We start from the raw sequence: 20,015 nt of genomic DNA, 5'->3' as shown, positions 1-20,015 counted from the left end.
TATCCCTAATCCGTACAGCCACTCCCGAGATAAAGCACAATCTTGCAATGTGCAAATGACCCTGAAGACTGTGCATCTCTGACAACATCCGATGGGTTCCTGTTGGTGCCACCCCACTGATCAACATTCATATCCTTCTCCTTGAAGAGCGGAGCAGCTCAAACTGGACTGGGGTAAGGAATACCTTGTTTAACACAGGATCACCCTCACTAAATCACCTGTGTATATAGTGGGGTTGATCCATTTTTTCTTTAGGGCATGTTCACACATGAGTATTTTGTTGCAGTTTTCCTACCCACTAAAGTCAATTGGTAGGAAAATCATTAGCAGACAATCTGCAGCAGAATACGCATGTATGAACATACCGCTTGACAGCAAGATACTGATTTGGAAGCAGAAAATTTTATACGGCTTCACTTTTAAAGTGCACCTCTACAAGTCTTCCATAAGAAATAGTAACATCCCATTGCTGTACAGCCTGAAGTTACCAAGAAAAAATGAGAGACAAATCTTATGATCTTTATCTGGGTCAGTGGCTTAGTCATACACAGTCAAGCATGCATTGTCATTCACAATAAGAAGGGATGCTAGGTTAGGAGGGGAAATGCCCCCTTTGCTTCCCTGTTGTCTCCTCTTAGCCAACTTTGATTCAGAAGGAGGAGAAAGTTGCATGGAGCAAGAGGTAGCTTTAACCATAATGGGGCATGAGGAAGAATCTGCTCCTTGCTCTTCCTCTTCTCGCTCCATCAGCTGGCGATTCATTGCTATAGCTTCAGCAGCAAATGATGTAAGATCTTTGGCACTACTGTTTCTAAAACAAGAAGAGAATAGTTCATTAAAGATATATACATAATTATTTGCAAATAGTCCTACAACAGCCAACTGAAGACAAAGTAAATTTTCATTTTAGCATTTTTAAATTTCTCCACAACTTTTTACCCAGTCATTTTTCATTTTTGCACTTTCATTTTTTCCTCCTCAACTTCTGAAAATCATAACGTTTTCAGTTTTATACCTACAGATCTATATGAGGGCTTGTTTTTTGCACCACAAATTTTACTTTGGATGGACATCAATCATTTCACCACTACATTGTGCCACTGCAAAATTTACGGCAAAATTGGAAAAACAAAACTCAATGTGGTAATTTTTGGGGGCTTCCGTTTCTACGTAGTGCATTTTTCTGTTAAAATTACACATTGGCCCTGATTTACTAGGAGTGGCGTGTAGTTTTCTTTGTGGGTTTTAATTCCCTGCAATTTTTTTCCACTGTATTCGCTAAGGTTTATATATATATATATATATATATATATATATATATATATATATATATATATAAATAAACAAAATGCTCTGATCTGTCAGGTTTTTCTCAGCTCAAATCCACATTTTCTGTGATAACCTTAGTAAATATGTTGTTTTTTGTGTGAAAATGTTGGAGACACGCCCCTTTTTAGTGACCACACCCACCCCTGCAGCCACTCCCCTTTTCTGGTTTTCCCCCCAATTCTGGCGCAAATTCAGCCAAAAACAATTTCTGGCACAATGCGAAGAAATATAGCTTTCGCTATAGAAAAATATAACTTTCTGTACAAAAATTTGTATGTCTAAAATTGTCGTCTTCTGACCCTATAACTTATTTTTCCATATACGGAGATGTGTGAGGGCAAATTTTTTGCACCCTGATTTGTTTTTATAGGGACAATTTTTGTTTTGATATTAAAATATGCAATTCTGGTATTTTTCTTCTGCTTACGCAATTGACCACATGGTTTATCATTATATTTTTATAGTTCGGACATTTATGCACGAGAGAATACCACGCTCGTTTATTTTTGTTTTTTAAATGGGAAAAGGGGAGTGATTCAAACTTTTTTTTTAGGGAAGGCGTTAAAGGGGTACTACCGTGGAAAACTTTTTTTTTTAAATCAACTGGTGGCAGAAAGTTAAACAGATTTGTAAATCAATATGAAGCAAAGAGGTGATATTCGGCACTGCTATTTGTAGGCTCTAGCGGGGAGTCGTGTATGACGCTTGTACGGAGAAGTATGATTAGAGATATGGTGGTGCTCTGATACTTGGCAAATAGTTCAAATCTTAAAAAGGCAATGAAGGAATGGAATGAATCGGCAACTCACCAGTCTTCTCTTCGGAAAAGGTTCCTTTATTTCAAAACATACTCACAGCATGAAATGCAGATAGGGAGAGGGATCGGTGCAGGGGGGGTAAAATGTAGTAGGCGACAGATTCTGTTTCACTCGTTATACGAGCTTCATCCGGCCATGTCTACCTGGAACACTATGCTGCTTCTTATACAGGTGAGTGGCCAATCAGAAAAATCATTTTGGACCGCCCACCTGGTCTGACGTACCTGGTGATGCTACATAGGGCATCACCATTGGCTATAAGTCGCCATTTTAACAGTGCGTCAGTAGAAGTTAGCAATAAATTACATACTTGTAAAAAAATGTGTGTATAATAATACATTTAAAAACAAGGTGCATAATCAACTTTCTCGTTTAAACCAAGTGGACCTGCTGCCGCTGTATGTATAATCCAGTATGTATCTCTCCAAGATAAAGAGTTCCAGTGGCATCATAAAACTAATACTACCAAAAATGCAGCAAAATCCTACCAGCGAAGAAAACCATCGCAGTATACAGTTAAAAAACACACAGAGACATCCAACAGTGTGAATAAAACCACTAATAAAAATCAACAAGAACCTCAGCCCCATGAAAATAAAAATGAAATAGTCCCTTTAGGACCAATAAACATACGAGAGGGGAAGACCAAAGAAAGCCGAGAGACCCGAAAAAAAGAAAAACCGAATTATGAATGATCTTCAAATATCGACGAAATCCAATGTTATAAACCTTACATCAGAGACTCTTGACCTTGCCACTGACACCCTTCTTTCGAAAGGTTTGAATTACGGACTGATAGAAAAATTCAACCCCGTTACATTCGAAATCGACCTAGCAAAATCATTAAGAGACATTAATCTTTTTAAGTTTTTTTCTAATAAAAAACCCCATGAGCATGAACAATGTACAGCAGATCTACCAGTAGATGCCATAGGTCTAGGTTTCTTTCCAAAAGAGTGTACGCAGTTAGAGATAGACTGCTTGGAAATGTTAGCTAGCGAATTCAGTGATCCCATAGACATAGAAGATTCTAAGCATCCACGCTTTGACAAAGGGAGGCGATCCAGGTTTAACCCCCCGATATTTCCGGGGAGTAGCCTGGACCTCTTCCAAAATGCAGTTATGCAAGATGTTAAATCAATTATCTATAAAGAGAATCCGACTAATTTATCTAAAGCAGAAATTAGAGCTTTAAATACACTGAAAAATAGAGAGGACTTACAAGTGATTCGGGCAGATAAAGGAGGGGCGGTAGTCGTAATGTATAAATCTATGTATTTAACTGAAGCCGAAAGGCAATTGCAAGACACCACCACTTATACTCCACTGAAATCTGATCCCACTAAAAAAATCCTGTCCAAACTAACATCTTTCCTCCATTCAGCAGTAGAAAAAGGCGTCCTGTCTAAAAAGAATGCCGAACGTCTTATACCCGATACACCTAGACCAGCTACCTGGTACCACTTGCCTAAAGTGCATAAGGGACAGATCCCACCCCCGGGACGACCTATCGTGTCAGGAGTGGGGTCTGTCACGGAACACTTATCTCACTATTTAGAATGGCTCCTAAATCCCATGCTCAGAGCAATACCAGCTTACATTAAAGATACTTTACATTTATTGCAGATGGTAGAGGATTTAAACTGGGAAAATGATTGGAAGTTGTGTTCAATTGATGTGGTAAGCCTGTACACCCGTATCCCGCACGATACGGGTGTACAGGCAGTCAAAGAAGGACTAAAAAGGTCTAAAAAATCAGAAGAATTTATAGGATTTGTCACCGAAGCATTATCATTTATTCTAACAAACAGTACTTTCACATTCGGAGATCAATGGTATAGGCAGGACACCGGGACCCCGATGGGTACCCCGGTGTCCTGTACATACGCTAATCTCTTTCTAGCAGAATTTGAGAGGCAATATATATATTAGTCGACTAATCCTTTTATCGGGCACTTAAAATTTTATGCCCGTTATGTCGACGATATATTAATAGCCTGGGAAGGAACCGAAATATTATTCGAGAATTTTGTGAAATACTTAAATGATACAAATACCATGAATTTAGCTTTTACGTCCCATTACGGTGGTCTTAAAATAGAATTTCTTGACGTTGAATTAACTGTGAATCAAAATAAAATATCAAGTGCAGGTTATAGAAAAAAGATGGCGATGAATACCCTTCTTCACTATCAGAGTTCACATCCTGCAACAGTAAAAAAGGGAGTCCCTTATGGACAATTTATTCGCCTTAAAAGGAATAACGCATCAGAAAGTACGTATAACGAACAAGCAGATGATCTACAACAACGATTAAGAGAAAGGCATTACCCACTTAAATTAATACAAGAAAGTAGAAAAAAAGCCACTAAAATAGAAAGAGTCAGCTTACTAAAAAATAAGAAAAATAAAGAATTTATTTCACCTGATCAAAAACGTTTCACATTCACGTTTCAGAACACTCCATTAAATAAAACTATCGAACAAGCTATTAGGCGAAATTGGTATATACTTGAAAGTGATGTAGAATTAAAAAATATAGCGTTAAAAAAAACCCTTATCTCGTACAGAAAAAATAAAACGATAGGAAATATCCTAAAGAAACAAGAGAAAATGAAAAATGCACAGGGTACATGGCTTGAAAAATTTACTCCGAAAGGGAATTTCGCATGCAAGACATGTAGCTTTTGCAAATTCAATGCCGAATATAAAACTATGAGGATAGGAGCGATAACGCATACAGTATCAGAACTCATTACATGTAGAACAAAATACGTGGTCTACGTCATTTTTTGTCCCTGTGGGTTCTATTATATCGGGAAAACTATAAGACAATTATGCGCAAGGATTAGGGAACACCTATATTCTTTCCGCACATTAAAAGGAGCACCCAGACTTGTTGCCCATATGATAGAGACCCACAGTGGAAAAACTGACAATTTAAAATTTGCCGGAATCGAAAGAGTTAAACCTAAACCTGGGATCAATGTCGACCAGTATTTACTACAAAGAGAAACATACTGGATTATACATACAGCGGCAGCAGGTCCACTTGGTTTAAACGAGAAAGTTGATTATGCACCTTGTTTTTAAATGTATTATTATACACACATTTTTTTACAAGTATGTAATTTATTGCTAACTTCTACTGACGCACTGTTAAAATGGCGACTTATAGCCAATGGTGATGCCCTATGTAGCATCACCAGGTACGTCAGACCAGGTGGGCGGTCCAAAATGATTTTTCTGATTGGCCACTCACCTGTATAAGAAGCAGCATAGTGTTCCAGGTAGACATGGCCGGATGAAGCTCGTATAACGAGTGAAACAGAATCTGTCGCCTACTACATTTTACCCCCCCTGCACCGATCCCTCTCTCTATCTGCATTTCATGCTGTGAGTATGTTTTGAAATAAAGGAACCTTTTCCGAAGAGAAGACTGGTGAGTTGCCGATTCATTCCATTCCTTCATTGCCTTCTGAAGATTTGTAAATCACTTCTATTAAAAAATCTTAATCCTTCCAGTACTATTTAGGGGCTGTATACTAAAGAGAAATCCAAAAGAAATGCATTTCCTCTGATGTCATGACCACAGTGCTCTCTGCTGACCTCTGCTGTCCATTTTAGGAACTGTCCAGAGCAGGAGAAAAATCCCCATCGCAAACATATGCTGCTCTGGACAGTCCCAGAGGAAATGTATTTCTTTTTTGGATTTCTCTTTAGTATACAGCCCCTAAAAAGTACTGGAAGGATTAGGATTTTTTTTTATAGAAGTGATTTACACATCTGTTTAACTTTCTGGCACCAGTTGATTAAAAAAGAAAAAAAGTTTTCCACGGGAGTACCCCTTTAAGTAGCATTCATCCTTTTTTATACACTTATTTTTTTTCACAATTTTTTTAGCCCCCATAGAGGACTATTAGATGCAATCTTCTGATTGCACACACTGTTCAATGCTATGCCATAGAGCAGCACTGATCAGTGTTCTCAGTGCTTCATTGCTCCAGCCTGCCTGGAGCACTGGACCACTGATCGGACAGCAAGAAGGCAAGTAACCTTTAATTGCGGCCTCTAAAGAGTTAATGCCGAGCATCACTGTGATCAGTAATGTCCAGTATTAGCCACAGGTCTGGCTGGTTGATAGCCGCCAGGACCTCCCCTATATGATGCATGCTAAGCTCCTTAGCGCACGTCATAGAAGGTGAGAGGGCGCAGGCAAGCCCTGCATCTTTAAGGTGTTAATAGACATAATTATCTTATTGTGTTGGAAGCCAACATCGGCCACACTAGTATAAATGTAATGTGTTTATTATGGACTCAAATACAATGAAGAGGACAATGGAATGCAGTGGAATTTCATGGATGAAATGGGTGTGGGGTGTCGGCAGGGTTGGCTCCAGGAATGGTGGTGGATGCAAGCAGCTGATTAGACAATCATTAGCTTTCATCCTGTTTACAGCCATACAATATGCCTTGCACCTGAATGATAAGAATGGAGGTGAGCTAGCAGTTCCTGGTACCTCCTATCATAAAGACAACCCCAGCGGTGTGGTAAACATGGACAACAAAGAGGGCCCCAAACCTAAGAAGCCATGAAAGGACAAGAGCTGAGTGCAATGCAAATAAACCACCTACAGGACAAAATTCAACATGCGGATTGTCAAGGAACTGTTCTGATTGGCCATGGAGATGTCTTGGGATGGGCAATGTATGGGTTGTGTGTGTGGATGAATGCTATATGTGTTACTAATAGGATGATGAGATAGAGAGCACTTCCTACCCCCATTTCCCTTCTTCTTGTACCCCTATCCCTTAATTAGTTAGGATTCCCCTTTATATTTGTATACCTTGTAATAAACCCCTATAAAGATCCAGTTGTCCTCAGTCATTTAGTAATGCACCCCTAAAACAAAGCAGTTTCTACAAATTGTAATCATGATTACATTACTAATTTAACCACAAAATATACAGTAAAAAAAAAAAGTTATTTGTGGTGTTTGTGGTGCACCTTATGGTAAAAATAATAATCTTAATCACAATACCCAATTTTCATAGGTTTCACTTAAACTACTTTTAAAGAAGAAAAAAATTGTATGCTTAAAATTGCTGACCAATTCTGATCAAATATAACAGTTATTTTTTGGGATACAAGGCTGTATGAGGCTCATTTGTTTGCGACTTGATCAGAAAATGTTATCTGTCTCATTTCTGGTTTAGATTTTTCTCGTATACGACGTGACCAGGGATTAGCAATTCTGGATTTTTTTTATTTATTTATTTATTTATTTTTTACATTTACACCATTCATTGTGGTTTTATTAACATTCATTTAATTATATTTTAAATCAGACATTTCCACACACTGATGCAAATATATTTATTTTTGTTTATATTTTATTTGAAAAATGGGAAGAGGGGGTGATTTAGCCTTTTATGAGGGGAGGAGCGTGTTTACTTTAAAAAAATGTTTTGGGTCCACAGAGGACTACTACTACACTGCTCAAAAAAACATAAAGGGAACACTAAGAACTAAAATAACACATCCTAGATCTGAATGAATGAACTGATCGTATGAAATACTTTCGTCTTTACATAGTTGAATGTGCTGACAACAAAATCACACAAAAATTATCAATGGAAATCAAATTTATCAACCCATGGAGGTCTGGATATGGAGTCACACTCCGATTCGGAAAAGTACTACTCACCTCTGAAGGATAATAGGAGTTGGAAGTGTATTCTCTGGAGCACACTGTAATGGAAAAAGGAAAGTTACAAATTTGATGTTCTTTATGGAACACCGAGAAATTCTTACAACTCTAGATACAAATATTCATTTTTCTAAATTTACCATACCATAAAACTGAACTGCTGTAATCTACAGATCAGTACATCTACAATAATACCAACAGTTTGAATACTTTGTTGTTTCAGTACTTTGTATACTTTTAAACAAAAAAAATTAAAATCAGCTTCACCATGTGTTCAAGTTAGGTGTAGATATGGCTTTTTACTTCATTTTACTGTATGTAATGTGACCAAAAATCATAAATATAGCATTGTGGTATTGTTTTCCTTTCCACACCTCTTACCATGTCAGATTAACGAAATAAATAATGTTGTATTTTAATAGCATTAGTATATATTTCCCATGAAGAAAAGACAATTGGGGGGGGACCTTAGATTGGTGCCTGGCACAACATTGCGCTCAGCTGATTGAGGTCTGCAGTCATGTCCGGCCACAGCAGGCTTTAGGCTGAGCGGCAGTGTAATGTAACAGATTCAGAAGAAGGCAGTGCAGTGTTAAATGGGTACTCTGGTGGAAAACTATTGTAAAACAACTGGTGTCAGAAAGTTTAAGATTTGTAAATGACTTCTATTAAAAAAAAATCTTAATTCTTCCAGTACTTATTTTCTTTTTTTAATTTATTTTCTGTCTGTCTACAGTGCTCTCTGCTGACACCTCTGTCCATGTCAGGAACTGTCCAGTGCAAGATAGGTTTGCTATGGGGAATTGTTTCAGCTCTGGACAGTTCCTGACATGGACAGAGGTGTCAGTAATTTACAAATCTGTTTAACTTTTTGGCACCAGTTGATTTAAAATAAATTGTTTTCCCCCAGAATACCCCTTTAAAGAGTCAGGCACCAAAAGCAAGATTATGACCAGGGCCCAAGGACAGGAGAGCATTGTCCACGGCACCAAATTCTTTAATGAAGCTGTACATTAAAGGGGTACTCCGCCAAAACATCTTATCCCCTATCCAAAGCATAGGGGATAGGATGTCTGATCGTAAAGGTCCCACCTCTGGGGACCCCCCACGGTCTCCGGGCATGCAGCAGCTGCGTCTGGAACAAGAAGCTTGGAGCTTCTGCGTTTGTGACGTCACACCCCCTCCATTCATGTCTATGGGAGGAGGCGTGATAGCTAGTATGTCATCTGGCAAGGAGCAAAGTTCGCTCTGTGCACGGATGACTGGGGTCCACACCAGAGAACGTGGGGGTTCCCAGAGGCAGGACCCCCGTGATCAGACATCTTATGCCCTACCCTTTGGATAGGGTATAAGATTTCTTTCAGCAAAGGAAACCTTCAGAAACAATACTTACATTATTTTTCACACAATGAAATATAAATTTTAATAAAGCAATTATAAAAAGGGTTTAAAACAGCAAAACACACAATGCTATCAAGTTCAACTTACATTCTCTTTTCTTACTGATGTGCATATGTAATGTCCCATTTATGTTGGCAAATTATAGTGCGGTATTACTCAGGGCGCCCTTCCCCCACAAAATTAAATCTGCTACTTACCCCTTGCACCCATGGATGCTGTAAAACCTGTGCTGCACTTAGTCTCTTTTTGGCATCTCGTAGCAGCAACTTTGAGATAAGATCTTTGGCTCCAGATGATATGTGAGCCCAGTCTTTATCTGGAAATTCATATTTCCCTTCCTGAATACTCACAAATAGCATATTCTGTTAATATGAAGAAAATAGCAACATCAGAATATGTGACTAGTGAGCATATGAAGCCAGTCAAGAATGAAGTGACTATGCATAATACCTGACAAGTAGGGCAAGCCTCTCCTCTATCCCAGCCACAGTCACTTCCACAGTGCCCAACAAAAGGTGGATAGCCACTCAGCATAATGTACAAAATAACTCCAAGGCTCCACAAATCACAGCGCTTGTCATATATAGATGCTTCCTCATTGAATGCCTCAACCACTTCTGGTGCCATATATTCTGCAGATCCACACTGTAGATACAAAGGTCCAACATAACTTACATTAAGCAGGACGAAACACAGGAAAGAAAACCATTTTTAGTTAAGGCTTAACATGCAAGGCTTATTTAAACTTTTACCTAGCATCTATGTAAAGAAATAAAAGACCTTTCAAAGACTCACTTTCAGACATTGAAGTTTCCACTGAACTTATTATTAGAAAACAAGCCATTGTTTTCAAGTCTGAACATTCAGCCTTCTAATAAGTCAACAAATGAAAGGGAGCAATTAAAAGGTCATGCTTCGCAAACCACAGCAAATCATAAAGAACTAGATGAAATAATGGACTGAGAAAAGGTCAGCCATATACATATATTCCTAGGCTAGTATCTTTTACTATGTTATGTAAAAATAACTACAGTTCCTGGAAACTCTGCAGTCTGTCCCCGTTCCAGTTCAGTCACATGGACTTGCAGTGTAGATTCCCAGGGTCAGTTCATATGACCATCAATCAGCACAGAAGTTACTCTCTCTGCCTGGTCTACAATTAATGACATAACTGGAGGAACTTTCAACCCCAAGTAAACATTCAGGGGGAATTTATCATTTGCCATGTGTATGTGGCTAAAGCTATTGATAGACTGGTTATTACCAGTATGTAATTCATCATTAGTTAAATGATTCTTCTATTTCATGGCCTGCTTGCTGATAGTACATGAACCATTTCATACACCATCTCTTGATTTAAGTTTGAAAATAAACCACTGTACAGCTAAAAAGGGGTACTCTGCCCCTAGACATCTTATCCCCTATCCAAACAATAGGAGATAAGATGTCTGATCACGGTGGGCCTGCCACTGTGGACCCCCACGATCCATGGGGAAGGGGCATTGTGATGCCACGGCCCCGCCCCCTCGTGATGTCATGTCCGCCCCCTCAATGCAAGTCTATGGAAGGGGCATCACGCCCCCTCCCATAGACTTGTAGTGAGGGGTTGGGGCAGTGACGTCACTATGCCCCGTCCCCCTGCATCGCCCGTCAGCCTACGGAGAAAACTTAGCTCTGGGCTGCTGCAGGGGATATAGCGGCAGGCCCCCCGCGATCAGACATCTTATCCCCTATCCTTTGGATAGGGGATAAGATGTCTAGGGGCAGAGTACCCCTTTAAAGTCCTACATTTAATAAATTCAGCACATAGTATAGACCCTGTCATAAAAGTCAGTGTGAGTTGCTTACATTTCTTTAAAAAGTATTTACACAAGTTTGCGGTCTGCTCAAAAATTTTGGACAATTAAGTACTAGAGATGCACCATTATTTGGCCAACAAAAATGATGGTGCTACTGGCATTTTGCCGAAAAGGAAAATGTGCACTGGAAAAAGGTGGGCGTGGCTTGTGCATGAACGCCCAAAGCACTGCATGTGTCCTGGATTTATCTGCAACCTGTGGCTCTGGTTTAGAACTACAACTCCCAGCATGCAGGCAGCCTGCCAGGGCATGCTGTGAATTGTAGTGCTGCATAGCCACAGAACGCAGATTGTGGCTCAGTCTATACTGACAGTTTGGCAAGCTATCTCACCAGTTTTCCGCTCCTCTTTCCAGGTCCCACTGCCAACTCCTCCTCACCCCCTGGTGTTGCTGTACTGTAAAGCTTGGGGAGGAGGCATTAAAGCCTGTAGCTGGAGCCTTGCAGCCCAGATAAGTAACGCAGCCTCATCAGACATAACGTGGTTGCAGGAAAAATTGCACTGGAACCACAACATGCAGCTGAAGCATTGGTGAGTCTCTTCAGGTGACACCCATACTACTGCACCTTCTCCCATAATACTACTCCTACTGCACCACCTCCCATACCACCACCCATACCTCCCATACCACTACCACCTCCCATACCACCACCCATACCTCCCATACCACTACCACCTCCCATACCACCACCACCACCTCCCCTACCACCTCCCATACCACCACCACCCATACCACCACCGTATCCTTCTTCAATACTGCTACAGTACCCACCCCCCGATACTACTACTGTATCCCCCAGTAGCAGCTTTCAGAACACTGCCTTATAGTGTAGGTGATCAAAACTAGTACAATTCCCAACATGCTCTGACGCAGCCTATGGTTCTGTAGCTGACAAAATACAAATCTACAACGGCCAGCATGTGGCACTATAACCTAGAGTTGTAGTTTAGGCTGTGTAAAATTCCAAGATAATACCATTGTAAAAAAAAATATTTTTTGTTAAGTGGGTGGTGCAAGCTATTTTGGCCCTAAATGTTCAATTTGGTGCACCCTGAACAAGTACGCAGTATATCAATGCTAAATTACCCCCTCCATTTTCAAATGTTGCAGTTTGCAGAAATCCTGCTTTCCACATGAACAATTACATCATGGCATATTTTGCAGTCTATTTCTAGCAATGTGTCAGCTCTCATCCATGCAAGAAATGTTGCTCTGTAGTTCAGTTGCTCCAGCTCTCAAAAATAAATTTGATGCAAGACAACTGAGGGCTACTAATATTGTCAGCAAATGGAATGACTCAATGCTCAAAAAAATAAAGGGAACACTAAGATAACACATCCTAGATCTGAATGAATGAACTAATCGTATGAAATACTTCTGTCTTTACATAGTTGAATGTGCTGACAACAAAATCACAAAAAATATCAATGGAAATCAAATGTATCAACCCATGGAGGTCTGGATATGGAGTCCCACTCAAAATCAAAGTGGAAAACCACACTACAGGCTGATCCTACTTTGATGTAATGTCCTTAAAACAAGTCAAAATGAGGCTCAGTAGTGTGTGTGGCCTCCATGTGCCCGTATGACCTCCCTACAATGCCTGGGCATGCTCCTGATGAGGTGGTGGATGGTCTCCTGAGGGATGTCTTCCCAGATCTGGACTAAAGCATCCGCCAACTCCTGGACAGTCTGTGGTGCAACGTGGCATTGGTGGATGGAGCGAGACATGATGTCCCAGATGTGCTCAATCGGATTCAGGTCTGCGGAACGGGCGGACCAGTCCATAGCATCAATGCCTTCCTCTTGCAGGAACTGCTGACACACTCCAGCCACATGAGGTCTAGCACTGTCTTGCATTAGGAGGAACCCAAGGCCAACTGCACCAGCATATGGTCTCACAAGGGGTCTGAGGATCTCATCTCGGTACCTAATGGCAGTCAGGCTACCTCTGGCAAGCACATGGAGGGTTGTGTGGCTCCCCAAAGAAATGCCACCCCACACCATTATACTGACCCACCACCAAACCAGTCATGCTGGAGGATGTTGCAGGCTGGAGAATGTTCTCAACGGTGTCTCCAGACTCTGTCACATGTGCTCAGTGTGAACCTTCTTTCATCTGTGAAGAGCACAGGGCGCCAGTGGCGAATTTGCCAATTTTTGTGTTCTCTGGCAAATGCCTAACGTCCTGCACATTGTTGGGCTTAAGCAAAACCCCCACCTGTGGACGTTGGGCCCTCATACCACCTTCATGGTCTGTTCCTGACAGTTTGAGTGGACACATGCACATTTGAGGCCTGCTGGAGGTCATTTTGCAGGGCTCTGGCAGTGCTCCTCCTTGCACAAAGGCAGAGGTAGCGGTCCTGCTGCTGGGTTGTTTCCCTCCTACGGCCTCCTTCACATCTCCTGATGTACTGGCCTGTCTCCTGATAGCGCTTCCATGCTCTGGACAGTACGCTGACAGACACAGCAAACCACCTTGCCACAGCTTGCATTGATGTGCCATCCTGGATGAGCTGCACTACCTGAGCCACTTGTGTGGATTATAGATTCCGCCTCATGCTACCACTAGAGTGAAAGCATCGCAAGCATTCAAAAGTAACCAAATCATCAGCTAGGAAGCACAGGAACTGAGAAGTGGTCTGTGGTCACCATCTGCAGAACCACTTTATTGGGGGTGTCTTGCTAATTGCCTATAATTTCCACCTGTTGTCTGTTCCATTTGTTTTAATAATTTTGGTATTCCCAGCGAGGGCCCTGTCGGTATACCTGATATGTGTATTTTTAATCTATTATTAAATCCTTATTTATGTTTAATACTGGTCACATCTATTAATATTGGTCATATCTCAAATAATCATTATAATTTATTGTATGTATGTATTTAGCATGTGAAATTGATTGTCAATCAGTGTTGCTTCCTGAGTGGACAGTGTGATTTCACAAAAGTGTAATTGGCTTGGAGTTACATTGTCTTGTTTAAGGGTTCCCATTATTTGTTTGAGCAGTGTAGCATCTCAGGAAATTGGAAGATTAGATCAACCTGAAATTAGACAGCACACAACACTTTTCCACCAAGCGCTGTAAATGTACAGTATAGGCAGAGTTACCCAAATGTTATACACAGAGTTATGCACATGTAAAGGAAATAAACAAGAGGCAAGGCATACTGCCGAAATTACAGAATGCAATAAAACAATACAAATATACACTATACAACTATAAAAATTTGTTATAAAAATGTTTAACTTTATGCTGTACAAGTGGAAAGAGCAAGATTTAAAAAATGAAAAACAATGATTTCCATATTTTTTTGTTCACCAGAAAGGGTTAAAGGAGTACTGCAGCGTAGGACCATTTATCCCCTATTCAAATGATAGGAGATAAGGGTCTGGTCAAGGGGGGTTGACCGCTGGTGTTGGCACGTGCCCTCCATTTATATTTATGGGAGCGCTGGAGATACCTACATGTTGTACCCTTGTCAAGAATGAGAGAGATTGCCCTACACTGCAGTACCTCTTTAATAAAAGTTTTTTCTTTCGTCATATGGTGGCATTGGAAATTACAACTCTGTTTAAAAACAGGAGAGGGAAAAAAAAAAGAAAGTACACTATTGAAATATGTGAAAATTAGGTTTTGGTTTTCCAAGAAGTCTAAAAGAAATACGGACAGTAATAAAGACTATAGACAAGTCATACTTAAAACATTTTCCAAGTAAAATTAACCACATTCAAGAAGAAGCGGTTACCGGTGTTAAAAGTTCAGGGGTGGATATTGGTGAACAATCACTATTCAGCTTGATCCCACTGCCAAGGTCAAAGTCACAAATCTTCACTGGAGACACCTAGCACAAAGCAGACATATCTACATTTACAAAAAGCAAGTATATGATAATATAAATAACATCTTATTTAACATGCGTTTCCTTTGCTGGATAATTCCTCTTCTAAGGATTAAATGCTGAGCAGAATATTATGATACAACATACTGAGAATACATTATTCCTTATTTACCAATATTACATGGCAAGTTTCAGTATAAAAATGGTTATTTCTTAGAAAAGAATTTTAAAAATTGCTATGTAGGCTAATTGGGAGCCACAATACAGTGCGTCGACAGCAGTCTCAAGGCGTGTTGCGGGAAAGCCAGTTCCCGCAGGAGCTGCTACCACTTGTCACCAATCTTGAATGGCCATGACATTTGGGGGTCTGACTGCGGTGTCCCACCCTCAATCTTAATAGGTGGGCACCCAAGTATTCCACAAAAATAAGGTTGCTAGATTCACAATCTTTGGGATTACCAAGGACTTCAGTTCATCTCTGGTTTATCTGTATCAGTCGAACAGACCATGAATAGAGCAACACATGCCTGTGTGACCATAGCACTATAACGGGATAGTCAAGATACCTATCCAGAGTTAGTAAGGGCACCAGCAGGTCATATATATTTATCCTCTGAACTGTGGATAAGGTGGTAATTTTGAGTACCCCTTTAAACTCAACCACCAGAAAATAATAAAGACACTTATTTCTAACATTTGTAAGACAGACACAAATGAAAATATTCCCTCAAAAGAAAGTGCAAGAAATAACATTGTTGGAGGTAAAAGTACATCCTGGTGCCCTGGAACTCACTAGGACATACATATACCCCCTGCATATAAAGGGAGCGCAGGAGCTATGCTGTCTTCATGCATGGTGGTACCCTTGGTAATGGGGGACATCAGCTCAATAGCCAATGTCTGCCATTAACCCTCCGATGCCGTGATCAATACTGAACACAGGATCTACGACTGCTCTGATCGCTCATCTGACCACCTAAGGCAAATTAGATGAGTCAAGATGGCAGGGATTAAATGAGTCCAGATGGCAGATGGAGGCCCTCTAAATGCCTCCAGCCGCTCTCAGGCTATGTTCAGATGGCAAAATGTCCGTGCAGAAATTCCACCAACAGCAGAGCACCAGCAGAACCCCTGGGAAATAAATCATAGAGGGCAATGCATTTCTGTGCATACACTGCAGAAAGAACAGACATGTACTCTTTCTGTTGACTCCAGAATAGGAATTTCCACAGCATAAACATCTGCCAATTTTGCCATGTGCACAGTGCAGCAGAATCCCATTGAAACCAATGGGACTCTGCTGCAGTGGAATGTTCGAGCAGAAGTTCCATAGTGTAAACATGGCCTCGCGGTGTCTTCTCTGATCTTCCTTCTAGCAGAGCAGAGAATTAAATCACAGATTATACTGATCAGTGCTGTCAAAAACTGCTGTTTTTTGGTCATATAACATTACCCAAAAAATGAAAAAAATCAATAAAAAGGCACATATATGTAAAAGTGGTCGAAAAAACAAAACTACAAATCAGCGCAAAAAATTTGCCCTCATACAGCTTCATATACAGAAAACCGAGAAAGGTATAGATGGTCCAAATAGGGTACTTTAAAAAAAATTGTAAAAAAGAGAAAAAAAAAAAAAAAGATTGTGTGTTTTTAAAAGCAGTACAATAATAGAAAAGTACATATGGCTACCATTTTAACCCCATAAGGGTATGTTCACACACATGCAGATTTGATGGACAGGATTTTCTGCTACAGATTTCAATGTAAACTAAATGACTGACCATCCTGTATGTGTGAACGTACCCCCAAGGACTTTTTTTTTTCACTTTAGTTTTTTCCTCTTGCTCTTTAACCCCTTAAGGACCAAGGACGTACCGGTACTTCCTGGGTCCATTCACTTTCTATAACGCGAGGCCACAGCGTGGCCCCGCATCATAGAGGGTCGGGCCCGGCCGGGACCCGTGGCTAATAGTGTGCAGCACTGATCACAGTGCTGCGCACTATTAACTCTTTAGACTTTGAATGCCGTGTCTAAACTGAAAGTAAACCAATGCCAGTTAGCTCAAGGAGCTGTTAGGGATCGCCGCAGTGAAATCACAGCATCCTGAAAAGCTGTAGGACAGCAGGAAGGTCCCCTTACCTGCCTCCTGTTGTCCGATCATCAAATGACTGCTCAGTGCCTGAGATCCAGGCATGAGCAGTCAAGCAGCAGAATCATTTCCTATGAGAAACCATTGATAGATGTAAAAGATCACTGTGTGCAGTGTTATAGCCCCCTATGGGAGGCTATAACCCCTTCCTTAATAAAGTTTGAATCATCCCCCTGTTCCCATAAACAAAAACAAACCAAAAAAAAAAACTGTTTAAATAAAAAAATGTGGTATTCTCGTGTGCGGAAATGTCCGAATTATAAAAATATATCGTTAATTAAACCGCACGGTCAATGGTCCAAAATCCTAAGTCCAAAATTGTGTATTTTTGGTCACTTTTTATATAATGAAAAAAATGAATAAAAATCGATCAAAAAGTCCGATCAATACAAAAATGGTACAGCTAAAAACTTCAGATCACGGCACAAAAAATGAGCCCTCCTACTGCCCCGTACATGAAAAAATAAAAAAGGGGTCAGAAATTGACAATTTTAAACGTATAAATTTTCATGCATGTAGTTATGATTTTTTCCAGAAGTACGACAAAATAAAACCTATATAAGTAGGATATCATTTTAATCGTATGGACCTACAGAATAAAGATAATGTGTCATTTTTACCAAAAAATGTACTGCGTAAAAACGGAAGCCCCCAAAATGTAAACATTTTTAGTTTTTTCCTCAATTTTGTCGCATGATTTATTTTTAGTTTCGTGGTAGATTTTAGGGTAAAATGACTGATGTCATTACAAAGTAGAATTGGTGGCGCAAAAAATAAGCCAAAATATGGATTTTTAGGAGCAAAATTTAAAGGGTTAAGATTGTTTAACCCGATAACGACCATGGACGAGTATAGACGTCCAGGTTGGCGGCCGTTCCCGCACCTGGACGTCTATACCCGTCCATTATTCTCGTGGGTGCTGCCCAGTGCACCCACGAGATCGCGGCAGGGACTCTGCTGTATCACACAGCCGGGACCCTGCTGCACTGCCAGGACCGATGTAAACTTCGGTCCCGGCAGTTTTAACCCTTACAGCCGCGGTCGGAAATGACCGCGGGCTGTAAGTGTTATGACAGAGGGAGGGAGCTCCCTCTGTCTCCTCTGCAGCACCCCGCATCGCGATCGCAGGGTGCTGTGTGTGGCCGCGGCTGGCCGGGACCTGCCGCACTGCTGGGAGTGCAGTTCACTTCACTCCTGACAGTTTAACCCTTACAGCCGCGGTCAGAAGTGACCGCGCGCTGTAAGGAGTTCTGACAGAGGGAGGGGGCTCCCCTGCATACCTGGGCAGCCGGGGGTCCTACAAAGACCCCCAGGTCTGCCCTGTGTATTGCCTGAAAGGATGTGCCAGAGGCACGTCCTGATATGCTGCCTGCTAGTGAAAACTGGCAGGTAGCATATAACTGCAATGCTTTGGAATACTAAGTATTCCAAAGCATTAAAAAGTGTAAAAATAAATAAATAAATAAAATAAAAGTGTAAAAATAAATAAAAATGTAATAAAAGTGTAAAAAAAAAATAAAAAAAATACATCAAAATACATTTATTAAATTAATCTAATAAAAAAATGCATAATGTGAAGGATCGTATTGGCGGACATGTGACCCTACACATTATGCAGCAGTCACGGTAATGAGCTCCCTGCTGCGGCTGGGTAGCTTTGTGTGTCCACTCATAGCGGCGGATTTCCCGCCGGCAGTCATGAGCGGACACACTGAGCTACCCAGCCGCAGCAGTGATGGATATATTCGCCATGAGCGTGTGCTTATTGCCACAACATGGCGGATATATCCATCAGGAGCCTTAACTGTCACAGACAGACGCGTTATACTGCCAGCCGACCAAGGACCAATCAGAGAGGTCCCTGGTCCAGCCAATAACTTGTAGGGGTGCGGTATATAAATGGGGTCACTTGTGGGGGTGGGGGTACTGTTCTGCCCTGAAAGCCAAATGGCGCTCCTCTCCTTCTGAGTCCTACCACGCCTACCAGGAACCATATATGGCCAAAGCGGGGGTATTTCTGAACATGGGACAAGCAGCTAAATAAAATATAGGGTGCATTTCTTTCAATATCAGAAGTGATGTCCAAAAAATATGCCCCCCAAATGATGCATTTGTGAAAAATTGCAAATTTCGAATTTTTAACACTGACTTTGTAATAATTCCTGGCAAAAAACTATGGTGTTAAAATACTCACTGTACCCCCTAGCGAATACCTTGAGGGGTCTAGTTTTTAAAATGGGGTCATTTGGGGGGGGGGGGGGTGTTCCTATGTTCTACTACCTTTTAATTTCTGCAAACCTTGCATAGCACATAAAAAAAGATGTACTTTTCAAATTTTCAAAATTTCAAGTTAAATTGTTAGGCTTCTAACTAATTTAAAATGTTAATTAAAAACAAAAAAATGACGTCAAAATAAAGTAGACATCTGAAAGTATAAGTTTCATAACTATTTGGTCAGTAAGTATAAATATATGCAACCTATTAGTGTTAAAATAGCAAAAAATCGTAATTTTTTGTAAACATTTCATGATTTTTTGCATTGTAAAAAAAAAAATACAAATGATATCGGCTTACTTTTACTATGTACATGAAGGACAACTTGTGACAAAAAACAATGTCAGAATTATCGTGATTGGCAAAACGTTACCAGAGTTATTCTCTAATAAAGACAGACATCCCCGATTTGAAAAAACAGGCCTGGTCTTTCAGGGGCGTACAGGTTTATTTGCATTGGTCCTTAAGGGGTTAAAGGTACGGAGGAATAACCCCGGGTCCCTGGTTACATTTTCCACTTACAGACCCTTTTAAGGGCTTTTTTTTAAAAAAAATTTTGCAAGAGCAACTGTACTTTGTAATGAGTTCACAAATTTTAACACAATCTACAGAGAAATGAAAAAAATTTTAAA

General features: G+C 40.5%; 1 protein-coding gene across 2 annotated transcripts in view; it reads right to left on the bottom strand.

Annotated features, from left to right (window-relative positions):
• Positions 1–498: 498 nt before the first annotated feature.
• MKNK2 (MAPK interacting serine/threonine kinase 2) overlaps positions 499–20,015 on the bottom strand; it is a 104,500-nt gene continuing 84,983 nt past the window's right edge. For both annotated transcript variants that reach the window (XM_056570972.1, XM_056570963.1), the window contains exons 10-14: positions 14,867–14,962; positions 9,710–9,904; positions 9,457–9,621; positions 7,856–7,899; positions 499–811 (exon numbers count right to left, since the gene is read on the bottom strand). In XM_056570972.1, the coding sequence (XP_056426947.1) occupies positions 538–811; positions 7,856–7,899; positions 9,457–9,621; positions 9,710–9,904; positions 14,867–14,962 (774 nt within the window). In that variant the 3' untranslated portion in view covers positions 499–537. The remainder of the gene's footprint in view (positions 812–7,855; positions 7,900–9,456; positions 9,622–9,709; positions 9,905–14,866; positions 14,963–20,015) is intronic.

Source organism: Hyla sarda, chromosome 1 (assembly GCF_029499605.1).
Source record: "Hyla sarda isolate aHylSar1 chromosome 1, aHylSar1.hap1, whole genome shotgun sequence".
NCBI classification, from domain to species: Eukaryota; Metazoa; Chordata; class Amphibia; order Anura; family Hylidae; genus Hyla; species Hyla sarda.
The sequence above is the reverse complement of the archived record's forward strand: the minus strand, read 5'-3'. Positions and strand labels throughout refer to the sequence as shown.